The sequence below is a fragment of the Crinia signifera genome, chromosome 11 (genome assembly GCF_055691185.1).
Source record: "Crinia signifera chromosome 11, ASM5569118v1, whole genome shotgun sequence".
In the NCBI taxonomy this organism is placed as follows: domain Eukaryota; kingdom Metazoa; phylum Chordata; class Amphibia; order Anura; family Myobatrachidae; genus Crinia; species Crinia signifera.
In genome coordinates, this window is record NC_139227.1 from 34212865 (window position 1) to 34230629 (window position 17765).

General features: G+C 46.3%; 1 protein-coding gene across 2 annotated transcripts; it reads left to right on the top strand.

Annotated features, from left to right (window-relative positions):
• Positions 1-441: 441 nt before the first annotated feature.
• Positions 442-12999, top strand: MTHFSD (methenyltetrahydrofolate synthetase domain containing). 2 transcript variants are annotated; one of them, XM_083163962.1, is made up of 8 exons: positions 442-596; positions 1722-1825; positions 7703-7816; positions 10963-11076; positions 11341-11431; positions 11522-11634; positions 11842-11967; positions 12348-12999. In XM_083163962.1, the coding sequence occupies exons 1-8, from the start codon at positions 569-571 to the stop codon at positions 12867-12869; spliced, it is 1212 nt and encodes a 403-aa protein (XP_083020088.1). In that variant the 5' UTR covers positions 442-568; the 3' UTR covers positions 12870-12999. The 2 variants fall into 2 exon arrangements, with proteins under 2 accessions (XP_083020088.1, XP_083020087.1); XM_083163961.1 differs by lacking the exon at positions 7703-7816 and adding an exon at positions 7556-7669 and having other exon boundaries at positions 443-596.
• Positions 13000-17765: the final 4766 nt, after the last annotated feature.

The following is a 17765-nucleotide window of genomic DNA, read 5'->3' on the forward strand; positions in this document are numbered from 1 at the left end:
GGGGGGGGGGGGGGGTTGGACAGACTGGGGATTCCTGCATCTGGAGGGGACAGGATAAAGGTTCATTCAAATGGAGGGGACAGGCTGGGGTTCCTACAGCTGGAGGGGACAGGCTGGGGGTCCTTGCAGCTGGAGGGGGACAGGCTGGGGGTCCTTGCAGCTGGAGGGGGGCAGTCTGAGGGTCCCTGCAGCTGGAGGGGGACAGGTTGGGGTTCCTGCAGCTGGAAGGGGACAGGTTGGGGTCCCTGCAGCTGGAGGGGGACAGGCTGAGGGTCCCTGCAGATGGAGGAGGAGGACAGGCTGAGGGTCCCTGCAGATGGAGGAGGACAGACCGAGGGTCCCTGCAGATGGAGGGGCTTTCTATTCTAAAACAGAGCGGGAATTGGGAGTTTCCAGCTTGTCATCTGCCACCTCACGCAGCAGCAGCAGCAGCATACTAGCACAGTAGCACAGTAGCACAGAGGGAGGAGGCTGCTGGTGCTGGGTGAGGTAGTTTGTCCTCTCTCATCTCCTGTAGTTCTTTCCAGTACGACAGCACAGAGAGCCGCAGCTGCTAAATTGAAGGAGCATGGAACCCACACTCACACTCAGTGCTGGTGAGTCACTCACCATTGCTATTACTGCTGAGCTCACATTAGTGCTGTTGTGTTGCATTGTGGTGCTGTGTATTGCAGAGCTTGCACTCACACTCAGTGCTCGTGTGTCTCACTGTTCTGTGCATTGCAGAGCCTGCACTCACACTCAGTGCTCGTGTGTCTCACTGTTCTGTGCTTTGCAGAGCCTGCACTAACACTCATTGCTGGTGTGTCTCACTGTTCTGTGCATTGTAGAGCCTGCACTCACACTCAGTGCTCGTGTGTCTCACTATTCTGTGCTTTACAGAACCTGCACTCACACTCAGTGCTCGTGTGTCTCACTGTTGCATTGCAGAGCCTGCACTCACACTCAGTGCTCGTGTGTCTCACTGTTCTGTGCTTTGCAAGCCTGCACTCACACTCAGTGCTGTAACACAGGGGTCTGCACCTGTCTTACCCCTATAATGCCTCCAGCATATAACAACACACATATTATACATATACTCTTCAGCTTATACCACTGAGAGTTTAAAGCTTGTTTTTGAGTGGAATATTCCGAATATCCGCTTTATGTAAAGCCCATCCCTATAGCATAGCATAGCAGAGCTGTCCATTCATATACCACAACATTGCTGCATTATTGACAAGACTTTCTTGCTCACCTGTGAACTAAGAAATATAAATTAATCATTGAAATATGTTAAAAGTAATAGGAACGTCTGACCTGTGTTCCTGGCCTGACATGCGTTGGGATACGTTCATTAGGTCTACAGCAACGAGGTCGACATGGGTCTAGGTCGACACAAGCATTAGGTCGACATGGGGTTTTTCACTGTTTTTGGAGCCGAGGTGCTGACAGGCGGTATTTCATGCCCTACCATCCACTAGGGCGTCGTGGGGAGAATAAAATAGTGTCCATGTCAACTGTGTTGACATTTGGGTCAAAAAACAGTGAAAAAACCCATGTCGACCTTTTGACTGTCGACCTTGCCCATGTCGACCTAATGCTTGTGTCGACCTAATGTCCTGTCGACCTAGACACATGTCGACCATGACCCATGTCGACCTTGCTGCTTGTCGACCTAGTTGTTGTAGACCTAACAACCCACACCCCATGCAGTAACCTTCACCTTATTTGCCTTCCAGGGTGTAATAAATGGGACATTCGGCAGAAGGTTTGGGATTATATAGAACATAAGAACTTGGCTAATTTTCCGCGTCCTGTACATCATCGGATTCCTAATTTCAAGGTACCTGGAACATGAATTATTCCTGTATTTGTCTCTGTTACTAGGAGTTTGTAATTTCCCAATAGTTATAGGTTTATCCCAGTATTATATAATTCACGGTAGCCATCTGTAACGTTATATATAGACTGACTAAATCTTCCCGGTGTGTCCTGAATGTGACCCTCCCTCTGACACTTTCATTGGAATTCTGGCCAGTTAACTCCCATCTTCCATGTAAGATTCTTTCAGGGTTACTCATCCTGGGAGCTTTCAGGAACATATAAATAGTGTTCATTCTAGCACCCGCTATATTTGAAAACCCATGCAGTTCCTCTTCCCTGCCTGGGGTGTCGCTGTCTGCTGTAGAGGTTCTAGCACAGTGTGGTCTGTATATCAGCACTGATATGTAAACCAGACCTGTGCTAGAAACACCACAGCAGACAGGTACAACCCAGGCAGGGAAGAGGAACTGCATGGGTTTTCAAATATGCCGGGTGCTAGAATGAAATATATATATATATATATATATATATATATATATATATATATATATATATATATATATATATATATTTTTTTTTCTCAAAAAAATAAAGGGGACACTAACATAACACATCCTAGATCTGGATGAATGAAATATTCTTATTAAATACTTAGTTCTTTACATAGTTGAATGTGCTGACAATAAAATCACACAAAAATTGTCAATGGAAATCAAATTTATTAACCCATGGAGGTCTGGATTTGGAGTCACCCTCAAATTTAAACTGAAAAAACACACTACAGGCTGATCCAACTTTGATGTAATGTCCTTAAAACAAGTAAAAATGAGGCTCGGTAGTGTGTGTGGCCTCCACATGCCTGTATGACATCCCTACAACGCCCGGACATGCTCCTGATGAGGTGGCGAATGGTCTCTTGAGGGATCTCCTCCCAGACCTGGACTAAAGCATCCGCCAACTCCTGGACAGTCTGTGGTGCAATGGTGGATGGAGTGAGACATGATGTCCCAGATGCGCTCAATTGGATTCAGGTCTGGGGAAGGGGCGGGCCAGTCCATAGCATCAATGCCTTCGTCTTGCAGGAACTGCTGACACCATCCAGCCACATGAGGTCTAGCATTGTCTTGCATTAGGAGGATCCCAGAGCCAACTGCACCAGCATATGGTCTCACAAGGGATCTGAGGATCTCATCTCGGTACCTAATGGCAGTCAGGCTACCTCTGGCGAGCACATGAGGGCTGTGCGGCCCCCATAGAAATGCCACCCCACACCATTACTGACCCACTGCCAAACCGGTCATGCTGGAGGATGTTGCAGGCCGCAGAACATTCTCCTTGGCGTCTCCATACTTTGTCACGTCTGTTATATGCTCAGTGTAAACCTGCTGTCATCTGTGAAGGGCACAGGGCGCCAGTGGGGAAATTGCCAATCTTGGTGTTCTCTGGCAAATTACAAAATCCTGCACGATGTTGGGCTGTAAGCACAACCCCCATCTGTGGACATCGGGCCCTCATACCACCCTCATGGAGTCTGTCTCTGGCCGCTTGAATAGACACATGCACATTTGATGGAGCCTAAGGATGGTAATGCAGAGTGTTCCCAGGAACAACACCCTGCAAGGCTCCAAGTGTTTCACTGGGCTGGGTCTTGGATCAGTGCAGTATAGTCCAACGCGTTTGAGTCAAATAGACTCTTTTTCATGGCTCCTTACTGCATATACATTCCACATATTTATAGTAAAAAAGGGCGCCAAACAATTAAAAAAAAATCCGGGAACTCCCCGGAAATCAAGGGCACCAGTACTTCCTGTGTGTCCCGAGGCATATTGTCCCTGCTATCCAAGAGCCGAAGACCAGGTGGAAGGAGCTCAGCCACTTCCGGTCCGGCTGGAGTGTGCTTTTTGCGGACGTAATCTTGTGAAAGACGCGTCGGAAGTTAGAAGTCCGTGACTTAAGGTCTGCGGTCATCCGGATCTAGCGGCCATCTTTATAAAGGGAAAACTGAATATTTCAGTATGAATCAATGTAGCAAAGGATGGGAAGATACCTTTTTCCTCATGCAAAACAAAAAAGAGAGTGAATGAATGATTAGTGTTTGTAAAATTAGAAGTAACAATGCCTTATGAAATCCGTATAGCTTGTAATTGATTATATTAAATGCTGATTCTGTTACAATAGATGCTTATTATATTACAATAAAAAATAATACTATTGAGACTGAAAAATAAAAATAAAAAATCAATAATAAAATAAATGAAAAAGCAGAAGTGGGTGAAACAAACTGGCAGAAAACAAGGGTGGCAAATAAATTATAAGAACCATTTCAACTCAAAGTCCTTGTTTAAACCATGAGGCAGTAGGGTTTTAAGTTTGAAAATCCATTCCATTTCTTTTTTAGGCAACATGGTTTCAGAGTCCCTGTTTTTCCTGGTGACTTTTATATTTTCTATTGCCATGAAATTACGAATATGTTGGCATGAATTGTTATGGACCCTGTTGAAATGCTCCGATAAAGAGTGTGTTAATACGCCATTCTGTATGTTACGTAAATGATCGGACATTCTTGTTTCGAGTGCTCTGCCAGTTCTTCCTGTATAAAAGAGTCCACATGAAGACTCCACCAAATATTTTACACTTGGGGCGGTATTCAATGAGCCTGATTCGCCAGGTTTTTATGGTGAATTTGTGCTGTTTGGCGAATTTCTGACTAAAACGGTGAATCACCCTATTCAATGACCAGTTGGCGAATACATTTGAAGGTTTTTTTCACCATGATTCACCGAGTAGCAATCGCTATCTTTTTATGGTGAAGTGGAATGTGAACTTTTAAAATAAAGTGTTCTGTTTTTTACATTTGGTGTAAAAAAATCAGGAATTTTCTTCTGAGGAGGGGCATGCTATTTTTATTCATGTGCTGTAAGCACATGAATATATATTTAATTTTAAAAATAATATTTTTTTTTTTTACACAGCAGCCAGCAGGTGGCGCCAGAGCGGAGCCGCTCATTACATATTCATATATTCACTGCACGATCATTACGATCCTGTGTAGTAAATATATGCTTGCCTGCTGGCACCCCCGGGGGGCAGCCTGTGCTGCCTGGCACCCGGGGAGCACACCTAACCCCCCACAAAGGTCTGGGCTAGGCAGAGAGACTACCATCTCTCTGCCTGGCACCGTCCTGAGGCTCCCTGCGGCAATCGCCGCAGGAGCTCATATTCGCCTGTCAGGGGCAGCGAGCCCCTGACACGTTGAATACCGGAGCCCGCTGGCTCCGGAACGTGGCGAATGTGCAGCGAATCCTAAAAAGGATTCGCTGCACCTCGCAGGGTATTCACATTGAATACCGCCCTTGGTGTGTGACAGGTTATGAATTGTGAAATCTTGTATTCCTTATTCTTGACCTTAAAAATGGTTTTCTTGATTCTTTGGATTTAACGGCTTTGCACATGGCACACGTGCCACACCTGTGGAAGCCCTTTGTTTTGATGCATGAAGATTCAATATTGGGGAGGGCACTTTGGGCCAATTTCCTTTGCAAGTAGTCGGACTTGCGGTAGATGAATTATGGTTGTGCTGGTAGTAGATGTGTCAGAATGGAATCCATTTTTAGCAGAGGCCAGTTTTTCTTAAAGATGGCTTTAGTTTTCGTTGGTGAGGGCCAAATTGAGTAATGACGGTTAAATCTGAGGTCGTTTCACTCTTTTTCCTTCTCTTTTCTCAGTTTAATCTGAGGTTAATGGAGGCTAATGTGCTGTTGGTGTCAGGTTTTGTTTTTGCTGTTATAAATGCCTCGGATGCACCACGTGCCGGGCTTTGATAACTGGCCGGTCTTTCAACCATCCACATAGTGGAGAGAAGGTCAATTTGTGGCATTGTTTTTATTCTGCATGATGGACCACGTTATATACTATCTAAAATGCCCTTGTGGGTATTTATATGTTGGCAAAATGATTTGAACCTTTCGTGAGAGGATGGCACAGCATAGGTCATCTTTCCAACTAGCCTACAAAACTGGGACCTCAGATAAACCTGTTGGTGTTCACGTTGTAAAAGAGGAACACCAGATCTCCTCATTGCAGTAAATGATAATCGATTGGGAGCCACCATCGAAAGGGAAGCTAGGAGGATTGCGAAACTTGATACCATTGCCCCTAAAGGGCTTAATGAAAACAATTCATTATCAGTTTTTCTATAATTGTATACAGTATGTGGGATTTATGAGCAGCAGCACGTAGTTTACTGTTTGCTTTATTATTGTATGTATTGTATATATGTATATGTTATCTATACCAGTGTCCCAATGTGTATGTCCCCTTTTAAATTAGGGTAGCATTTTACATAGATCAGGGGTTCCCAATCTTTTTTAATTCACGGCACCCTAGAGAATCAGAATTTTTTTCACGGCACCCTAGGTCCCAAAAAATTTAAGTAGATTGAGTTTATATGCGATTCTTAGCGGCAGTTATGTGGTAAAGGGCAGGATTTGCTTCTGTTTGTACACATTCTATGATTGGCAGCCACCAGCACTGGTTTTGCTCATAAATAATTAACCATTAATAATTTGAGTTGGTCCTGGACCACCAACCCGCGGCACCCCTGCATGTGTCCTGAGGCACCCCAGGGAGCCACGGCACACAGTTTGGGAACCACTGACATAGATTAATATCTGACCAGATTTGTATGCATTACCTCTGATGTCCTGTGGGGGCAAATTGATCTCTTCGAGTGCCCTCCAATTATGGGACTAAGTTCCCTGTTTAGTTTACTGCATATGCGCGAAAGCACGCATTGATTTGTGTTAGATGAAGGTATATTGGTCGGCATGTTCCTGGCTGTCTACAAATCTTGACAAAGGCTCTAGTATTTGCCGAAACGTTGACCAATAATGTGGCAGCGTGATTGAATAAAAAACACAGATTAATTTATCTTCCGCCTGGAGAGTGTGTATATATATATATATATATATATATATATTGGAAAGAAAAAGATACCCAGTGCACAAGTCCTTTAGTATAAGAAGGTGTAGTCCACAATATCATCCACCATATGTGCAGTTTCTTTCAAGGATCCTACCAAAGATCCAGTAAGTATATATATGTATATGTGTGTGTCTAGTGTCCGTTTGTGTGTCTCCGAAACACTGCCATCTGTTAGCAGCGATTGAAACTACATCTCTTTCTCTATCACACATGCACAAACACAGAGGCAATCACAAGGTAGCAGACTAGCTTTTGAAGCATTTGCTTCGAGTGATTCTATATGTGTGCAGACTCCATTAATTTTATGACATGGTGCAGACAATTATTGAGTTTTCCTCTGTCTTCTCTTCCCTGCCCAGTAACATTCTTGCCATCATCCCTGGAATGACATCCCTCATTATTAGACATTTCATTCCCTGCAGAGTGTTTGGCATTGTTGGCTGTGGTTTCCATTCTGACCAGGGTCCATTCTGTGTGAAGATTTTATGTTTCCCAATGTTTGCATACTCCCACACTCCACAGGTATACTGGCAGGATAATTGGCAGGCTGACAGCAGTGTACTCTACTGGATGGGTAGGGAATATAGACTGTAAGCTCCTTTGGAGCAGGGACAGATTATGGTATAAATTGCTATTGTAGGCCAGGAGCTTTGATTGCTTATGTCAGAGATTCCCAATCTCGGTGCACTCTTAACAGGCCAGATTGTAAGGATATCTATGTTTGCCTCTCCTATACCAGTGATCTTACTGTCCTTTTGGTGTACAGGGAGCCTCCGGGGCTTGTGAGAGATTAGGAACCCTGCAGGAATTCCAGTCGGCGATGACCGTTAAGATTAATCCCGATACGCCTCAGAAGAATGCACGCTTCCTCGTTCTGGACGTAAGTAACCCATCTTTCCCTCTGTCTGCCTAGGCATCCTACCAGGCCTGCCAGAATATTACCGCTCTAGAGGTTTTCGGCAGAACGCGAGAAGTTAAAGTCGACCCAGACAAGCCGCTGGAAAGAGTCCGGCTGTTGGCCCTGCAGGTACAGCGAGCTGTCTCCCACTTCTGTGCCACACCTACCCCACCCCACCGTCGCCCGTTCTAGAGGTATAAATCCAATACCCAGAATGCTTAGCTATATATTTAATAGTCACTGCTGTAGAACTTGTGTGGAAGACATTGCCAACTGTTACAAGTTGCTGATGGAGCAATGGGTAATAGAATGCTATGTATAGAATAATTCCAATTACTTTTAATAACCCAGCTCCAGACTAGACCAGGGTTCGCAAATACGCGCTATAGCGCGTATTTTACCCTAAAACGCTCACCGGGGACTCAGTTTTTCAAACTGAAGGGGTCCCTGAGGACGCGCTGAGCTGCGCCTGTGAGGCTGAGCCACCGTGAGCCGCTGTAAAAGCCAATCAGTGCAGCGGCCGCCGGGACCCAATCACTGCACAGTGGCCGCCTGGCAGCCAATCACTGCAGGTGCAAGCCCTGCCAATCATTAAAGCCGCGCGCCCTGCCATTTATATTGAGAGCAGCGGCAGCCTGGTTCACGGTCACAGTGTTTGTGGCTCTGCGAGTCTGCATCCTTCTGCTGCCCCCCGCCGTGTAAATTCATTCTGCTGCTGAGAGCGGGGGACGGGATGTGATATGGCATCTCTGCGCATAAGAGGTGAGCGTGCTGTCAGCGCAGTGGGGGACTGGATGAGGCTGGAAAAGCTGACACGCTGCTCAACTCAGAGCAGCGTTTCAGCTCTTCCAGCCACATCCAGTCCCCCACCTTGCAGACAGCCCACTCACCAGTGTATCAGCCTTGCCAGCCCCCCCCCAGCCCCCCCCCCCCCCCCCGGTAACCAGAATAACCCCCCCACCCCACGGCAACCAGAATAACCCCCCCTGTGGCAACCAGCATAAAATCCCCCCCCCCCCCCCCCTGCGCGAACCAGCATGTAACCCCTGCAAGGAGCATATAACCCCTGGCAACAAGCATGTATTGTAGGTAAGCAGCACTTACTGTATGTGCTATAATATGTACTGGGCATTACAGTGTGTACTATAATACATACTGGGCATTATGGTGTGCTGTAATATGTACTGGGCATAACTGTGTGTGCTGTAATATGTACTGGGCATTACGGGGTGTGCTGTAATGTGTACTGGGCATAACGGTGTGTGCTGTAATATGTACTGGGCATTACGGGGTGTGCTGTAATGTGTACTGGGCATAAAGGTGTGTGCTGTAATATGTACTGGGCATTACGGAGTGTGCTTTAATGTGTACTGGGCATAACGGTGTGTGCTGTAATATGTACTGGGCATTACAGGGTGTGCTTTAATGTGTACTGGGCATTATGGTGTGCTGTAATGTGTACTGGGCATTATGGTGTGCTGTAATGTGTACTGGGCATTATGGTGTGCTGTAATATGTACTGGGCATTACGGAGTGTGCTGTAATGTACTGGGCATTACGGTGTTTTCTATAATGTGTACCGGGCATAACGGTGTGTGCTGTAATATGTACTGGGCATTACGGGGTGTGCTGTAATGTGTACTGGGCATAACGGGGTGTGCTGTAATGTGTACTGGGCATAACTGTGTGTGCTGTAATATGTACTGGGCATTACGGGGGGTGTGCTGTAATGTACTGGGCATTACGCTGTGTTCTATAATGTGTACCGGGCATAACGGTGTGTTCTATAATGTGTACTGGGCATTACGGGGTGTGCTGTAATGTGTACTGGGCATAACGGTGTGTTCTATAATGTGTACTGGGCATAACGGTGTGTTCTATAATGTGTACTGGGAATAACGGTGTGTGCTATAATGTGCACTGGGCATAACGGTGTGTGCTATAATGTGTACTGGGCATAACGGTGTGTGCTGTAATGTGTACTGGGCATAATGGTGTGTGCTGTAATGTGAATTGGTACAACTATGTGACCACACCACTTCCCCCCCCCCCCCAAAAAAAAATGCCCTAAATTTTTAACGCGCCTTCGGCGCGCACTGTCCCTGTTTGCAGGTTTAGATTGTTTCTAATATATATGTATCTTTAGGCGAGTGGCCCAATTCATACCCCCCCCCCCCCCCGACCCACATGTGCCATGCTGGGGAGAAGGGGAGAGGAGGCTTTATTCCGTTGGGACCCAGAAAAGGTCAGGTAGGACCCCAATTTTTAGAAGTGAAGGGTCCCCGGGACCCACTTTTTTGGGTGGTTTTCGCGAACACTGTAGACATGCAGTTCTTCTTATCCACCTGGGGTGTTGCTCACTGCTGGTCTGGTCTGACATCAGTGCTGAAATACTGACCACACTGTGCTAGAAGCACCACAGCAGACAGTGACACCACAGGTGGGGAATAGGAACTGCACAGGTTTTGAAAGATGCAGGCTGCTACAATGAAAAGTAAAAAATCCTGGCAGTTGGGATCTTCACAGACGTGAGAGCGACAGTGGAATCTGGACAGTCAGAATCTCAATGGATGATGGGGTAAGTACAGTAAATTAGGGTTAGGCATTAGCGGAAGGTTAAGGTTAGGCTGTGGGGGGGGGGGGGGGGGTTATTAAGGGTTAGTCTGCAGGAGGAGTACCAGGAACCACCAGGAATTCTGCTTTCAGAATCCCAACTGCAGGTACTTACCCAACCCATCAGATTTATACTTACAGTCCCCTGTTTGAGAATACTTGTGATCTTAGTGGAATATTACAGCGCATATACCTGATACAGTTGGAATCCATAGCTAGGTAAACTTGCAGTGACTATTAATATTTATTTACAGTGTCTTATATCCGTTGCGCTATAGCGCTGTATGCAGTGGTTGTGGCAAGATGTACTGCTTGATTCGTACAAACACCTACACATGCCATACCTGCCTCTCTCTGGTGACCTCGCCCAGGTATTTGACACCTGCAGAGAAGGTAACACAAAATACAGTTTGAAGGCGATGGACAGATTATCCCCAGACTGTACAGTAATTTGTGATACCCAGTGACACCAGGCTAAGCAGCATTACACCACAGGAAGCCAGCATTGCTATATCTGCTGTATTAGAGCACTGATTTACGTAAATACCCTGGATGGCGCCGCAGGCTTTTGGTAACGCCATATACATAAACGATAGTAATGTAACGTTGTATTGGGAAAGTATGTTTAGACTGATTTTTTTCCCTGTGTTTCCAACATACAGGCTCATAAAACGTTGCTGGTCCCAACTCCTCGCCTACGGACTGGACTTTTCAACAGGATCACACCTCCCCCTGGGGCCAGTAAAGAGGTTCTGAGAATCTGTTCCACCTCTCAGGTGAGTCAGCTCTAAGTAAAGGCTGTACAGTGACCAGAACACCTCTGCTGCCACCTTGTGGAGAAATCACAGATTGACTGATGCTGAGTATAATTTTTTTCAGTGGGATCCTTAAAAGCTTTTCTGCATAAATATTCTGTGTGTGTGTGTGTGTGTGTGTGTGTGTGTGTGTCAATAAATCTCAGCCTTTTTGTACCTCAAATCAAGCTGTCTGTTTAGCTTCTTGTCTACTGCTATATTTCTGTGTTTTATATGTCCATGCAGGGGGTGAAGGATTACAGTGTTCCCTTGGGTTTGGATGCTACAGTACAAGTGGACCTCGTGGTTGTGGGCTCTGTGGCTGTATCAGAAAAAGGTAACGCTATATGACCATGCTCAAAGTGCGCTAGTAGAACCTGTGCGAATCCCTCAACGCCTGGCCATATTTTGACTCTGTCCTTCACAGGATGGAGAATTGGGAAAGGCGAAGGATTTGCAGACATGGAGTATGCAATGATGGTGGCCATGGGGGCAGTTACAGAGCGGACTGTTGTAGTGACTGTGGTACATGACTGCCAGGTGAGCCCTGCTGATTAATGGGGGCAGTTGTCTGCTTTGGCACAAGATGAGGGCAGTTTCCCACATTTCTGTGGGAGAATGAACTCTGGTTTCCAGCATTGTCGCATATTTCCCATAAACGTTGCTGCAGTATGGCTAGCTGAGTAGAGGGTGGTGTGGGTAGATCCTGTATAGCCTTGACGTCACTACTGCTGTGTATACTTCCAGGTGCTTAATATCCCTGAAGAGCTGCTGGATGACCACGACCTCACAGTGGATTATATCCTGACACCAACACGGGTAATTAAAACTGACTGCACTCGCCCAAAGCCAAAGGGGATTATATGGTCTAAGGTGAGTTTGGGACTATTCTTTTTTCTTACATGGTTTCATGTCGTGGGGCCTGGGTCTGAGCAGGACGCAGTTTTGGCCCTGCATGCAGGTGGCCGATGTTTTACATGAGCGTGTCCAACCCAAAATCATGCCCCTAATGTAGCTGTTAGGGGATGTAGTCAGGATGCCAACAGCACAATCCCTGAGTCACAATGTTGACATCTCCCAAAGGGTTAGGCAGTAGGAAGAGGTTACGCATTAGAGGGAGGGTTAGACTGTTGAAGAGGAGGGTTAGGCTGCAGGAGGGGCGGCTTAGAGCTAGAATTAGGTTACTCACCAGGATGAATCAGCATTGTGATGTCGGCATTTGTACCAACTCGTTTCTATTCTCCCTCCGTCAGATAAGCCTGGACATGATGGACAAGATCCCAATTCTAAAGAAACTTCGGGACAGAGAAGAGAAAGAAGGGAAAGATGTTACTCTAAAGAACGAATGTGGTTCCCCAACCACAAGCCAGGCCGGAGGGTCACCTGCTGCTGCACACAGCATTTGTGACGCTCAGAATGTACCAATAAAAGCCAAACGTGGAGTCGCAGACCAGAAAGAGGTGACCACCGTGTATGTTGGCAATATCCCACCGGCTACACGAGTCAGCGAATTTAAGACTGTATTACGGGAGAAAGAGGCGACCCCTCTACATCTCACCTGGCAAGGAGCCCAGCACCGAGCTTTCCTGGACTACGCTGACCCGTGCCAAGCTGAGGCGGTATTGTCCAGCCTGGAGGGGTTAACTATAGGGGGACAGGAAATACGGGTGGAACTGGCTAGAACCCAGAGGAGTAATATGATTGGACGGCAGGTCTATGGGGGAAGGAAAAACCGAAGTAATAACCCCAGCACTCAGCGTGACCCTAACACATAAGTGTCTGACCTGGATTGTTCTTGTTGATCTCATCAGACCCCACAGGTCGGAACTCTCTTCCAGACAATGAGGTGATAACGATTATACCCTGTGGACAACGCTGTAATAAAGTCAGTTCCTTGTTCCTGAATACGAGTCTACAAATCTGTAGCTTTTCATAAGGCATTGGTTACCTAGGTGGCTGCAAGTCCATCACCCAGAACGTGCTGAAGGTGCTTTTGTTATGTTGTAAAATGTTACATTTATATTTCTCTTTTCTGCGTTTTTCATGAATAACAACAGGACCTCATAACCTCATCTGCAGTATAAATATGTATAACAAAAACATACAAAAAACAATAGTTGGATCGTCGATGAGCTGTAAATCCATCCGCATACTGCTCCCCATGGAATGATTTTTCTGTGTGCGCAGTCTGTGCATAGCCCCGGACTTACCCGGCGGCAGCAATAGAAGCCAACAGATCGGGGCCGGAGGGGGCGTCACATGACTCTCCCACAAACGCCTGGGCACGCCTGCATTATTCCTTGCACTCCCAGACACCGTCCAGTTACCACCCCCAAATGCTGGCTTCCTGTCAATCAACTTAGTACGGCCAGTGCTAAAAGAAATTGGCTGAATTTTATCGCAGGGCGGCTTCACGTATTCACACTAAGATACGTACGCATGTGCGGTCTATTGATGATCCCCCGGCCTGCGAACTGACAGCAGTGCAATCCGGTCTGAATCCCCCTATGTACTATGCCTTATAGAGATAAAGTACCAGTCAATTCCTAATCGTCCTATTTGAAACAGCCTGTAGAATGGCAGAAGCTGATTGGCTACTGTATCTCTCTCCACCTTATCTCTTTCCAATATCTTAGCACATAGACCCATCAGTTACACAGGCAGCTAGTTCCTTAAGCTGGGTACACATATATACAATTGTTGGGCCGTTCCTCCGTTCTGAGACAAACGGCCGTTCGATTGTATAGGTGTGTATGCTGTCCCGACTCCCTCTGTATGATCGATAAACGGCCAAAAATGGTCTTGTCCGTCCATACTCAGTCGGTTGAAGGTTCAGTGCTGTTTAATATTCATCCGACAGGATGGGCCCATATCGGAACAAAAGTGCAGTGTGTATGCACGTTCGATCAATATGCTGGCTGTTCTTGCGATTATACTGCCAAACCTGGAACACCCATGTGGGCGTTCCATAGCTGCATGAGCTCTCCTACAGCACAAGAAGCGTTCACCTCTCCCCATGTATATTTAAAGAAATAATCATAATATACATGCACCCCATCTTTACAGCAGGTCGCCGTATCTGTCCCTAGTCACCCTGCCGGCTGCTATAAAGACGGGGGAAAGCGTCTACAGTCAGCCGGCAGGGTGACTATGGACAGATACCGCAAACTGCTATAAAGACACGACTACAGTCAGTTTGCCGTATCTGTCCATAGTCACTCTGCCAGCTGACTGTAGACGCTTTCCCCCGTTTTTATAGCAGTTTGCCGTATCTGTCCATAGTCACCCTGCCGGCTGACTGTAGACGCGTTCCCCCGTCTTTATAGCAGTTTGCCGTATCTGTCCATAGTCACCCTGCCGGCTGACTGTAGACGCGTTCCCCCGTCTTTATAGCAGTTTGCCGTATCTGTCCATAGTCACCCTGCCGGCTGACTGTAGACGCTTTCCCCCGTCTTTATAGCAGTTTGCCGTATCTGTCCATAGTCACCCTGCCGGCTGACTGTAGACGCGTTCCCCCGTCTTTATAGCAGTTTGCTATCTGTCCATAGTCACTCTGCCGGCTGACTGTAGATGCTTTCCCCCATCTTTAGAGCAGTTTGCCATATCTGTCCATAGTCACCCTGCCGGCTGACTGTAGACACGTACCCCGTTTTTACAGACTGCTGTTCTCTGCACAGCCAGTACTGATGTAAAAAATGAAATCACTTTTGTTTAGGTTCTGTGCTCACGCCTCTTTGTTTTGGTATGCCCATAACCCAGCCTATTATGATAATTTTGTTATATATATATATATATATATATATATATATATATATATATATATCATGTCAATAGCCCAAATTGAGAGAGTGTGTACGGTGGTACAACCTTTTTCTTGCGACTGTTTGGATGGGAGCACATCGGACGTCGCAAGTAAAATTGTACAAAGGTGGATGGTCCGTCGCGTCTATGGTCGGTTGAACGGTCGCAAGAAAACAGGGATTGTATATATGTGTACCCATCTTTATAGACTCAGTGAAACAGGCTGAGTGGCCCAGATCTACCATTTACCATAGGATTGCATCTACAGTGTGATCTGGGTGGGATCTAATACCCAGGAACACATTGCAATAAGCGATCCTATGAGCAGTATGTTCCTGTGCATGCAGGGACAGGGGCACTTTATGATGCTCAGCCGGGTGCCGGGGCAATGTATCAAGCTTCAAAAAGTGATAAAATAGAGAGTGATAAAGAGCCAGCCAATCAGCTCCTACCTGTCCTTTTTCAAACCCAGCCTGTAACATGGCAGGTAGGAGCTGATTGGCTGGTTGTTGATCACTCTCCATTTTATCACTATTTGAAGCTTGATACATCTGGCCCACAGTCTGTGACATGGCAGGTAGGAGCTGATTGGCTGGTGGTTTATCACTCTCCATTTTATCACTTTTCAAGCTTGTACATCTGGCCCCATATAATGCTATATCTACGCTGTGTCAGCAGCTATAGTGGTGAGCTAGTGGTGGGGGATGGAGGATTCTATGATTGTGGTGATCCCCAGACCAGGAATAGAGCTGCCTAAATCTAAATCCAAGTATCATTTATTTTCAGATTTATTTACAACCATAAACATTAATGAAAAAATCCACTGCCTGCCTGCCATATCCCGTAATGTCCACATATGTGAGTTATATGGAAAAGGGCAGTACGGATGGTGTAATGGTTAGCATTAATGCCTCACAGCACTGAGGTCATGGGTTCCACTCCCACCATGGCCCTAACTGTGCGGAGTTTTTATATTCTCCCCGTACTTGCGTGAGTTTTCTCTGGGTACTCCTGTTTCCTCCCACAATCCAAATATATACTGGTAGCTAATTGGCTCCTAACAAATAAACTCTAGAATGTCTGTGTGGGTATGTACATGTGGTAGGGAATATAGATTGTAAGCTCCACTGGGGCAGGGACTGATGTGAATGTTTAACTATATTCTGTACAGCGCTGTGGAATATGTATGCGCTATATAAATAACTTAATAAATAAGTAAAGGAATACAACCTATATAATGAAAGGCTCCTCACCTCTATGGGGAGAAGTGGTTTGTGCAATTTTGGCCACTAGATGGAGCCTGACGGAGCAATTAAAATGTTGAAGCCGGCACTGGCATTACCATCATGTTGTTCGGTCATTTTCACAAGCTAGTAACTGGTACCTAATAACAGGTCTGATTTATGGTTGGATGTGAGTCCATTTGTGCAGGAAATATTCACATTTCAGTAGTGTGGATGTGGCTATGTTGCTACTTCTCCTGATGTCGCCACCATCGCTATGTTGCTACTTCTGATGTCGCCACCATCGCTATGTTGCTACTTCTGATGTCGCCACCATGGCTATGTTGATACTTCTCCTGATGTCGCCACCATCGCTATGTTGATACTTCTCCTGATGTCCCCACCATCGCTATGTTGCTACTTCTCCTGATGTCGCCACCATCGCTATGTTGATACTTCTCCTGATGTCGCCACCATCGCTATGTTGATACTTCTCCTGATGTCGCCACCATCGCTATGTTGCTACTTTTCCTGATGTCCCCACCATCGCTATGTTGCTACTTCTCCTGATGTCGCCACCATCGCTATGTTGCTACTTCTCCTGATGTCCCCATCATCGCTATGTTGCTACTTCTGATGTCACCACTGCTTGATCTCAGTACTTTATAAATTCGCTTTGCACCTGATGTTATATTGATGTTATATGATGTTAATTTACAGCCGACTATTCCTCCAATGTCTTATATGTCATTCTGATATAAGATGTCAGAAGAGATACACAACAGATGTGCGGGTATTTGTATTTCATTGTATGTAGAAAATGGGCCTTTGGCGTATACAGTACTGTCAGCATTTACAGTACACTGTCAGCAGGAGGCCATCCTCTTGACGCTTCCATCATATACAAATAGGCCAAAGTGACTATAGGGCCCTACATACGCAGAGATTTGTGCCAGAGATTCATAATGGGAGATTCAGCACGAGAGATTTCAAATCTGTCACAACTGTCACAGAAAGGGAAGTAAAACACTGCTCTTCATCACAAAAATAATGTTATATGGTGTAGACATCTACCACATAAATAATGTCTTCTTTAATAAGTGTGCTTTCATCAAAACAACAAGTTTAATCATTGGTGGCTAGTGGACCCCCCCCCCCCAAAAAAAGTTAAATCATTGTGGCTAGTGGTTCCCCCAGAACACCCCCACCCCCCCATATGCAAACTTTTAAACGTTGGTGGTACAGTGGGAACTGACATAAAAAATACTTACCAAGTCCGGGGTCCAGCGTCTCGTCCTCTCAGTCATACAGATAATTTTCTATAATAAAAAATTGGCATGCAGGCATGACCAGCCACGGGCTTTTTGAGTGGTCCTGCTTCTCAAAATACAGAGGACAAAATGAGTGGGGTCCCCCGGTTTTTGGGGACCAGCACCAGGCTCTTGAATTGGCCCTGGTTTCCAAAATACGGGGGACAAAATGAATAGGGGTCCCCCGTATTTTGGGGACCAGCACAGTGCCGTCTTTCCCATTGGGCACGATGGGCAGTTGCCCGGGGGCCCTAGGACCTAGGGGCCCCCGGCCCAGCCCAATGGGAAAGATGGTGGCCGGGGTCCGGGAATCCGCTCACCCTCGCTGGGGGATCCG

Bases quoted from the DNA above. Each gene is read 5' to 3' on its own strand.
- MTHFSD (XM_083163962.1), top strand. From the start codon at position 569: ATGGAACCCACACTCACACTCAGTGCTG. The intron at 7,817-10,962 runs GTACAGCGAGCT...TCCAACATACAG, and splicing joins TCCGGCTGTTGGCCCTGCAG to GCTCATAAAACGTTGCTGGT. The intron at 11,077-11,340 runs GTGAGTCAGCTC...ATGTCCATGCAG, and splicing joins GAATCTGTTCCACCTCTCAG to GGGGTGAAGGATTACAGTGT.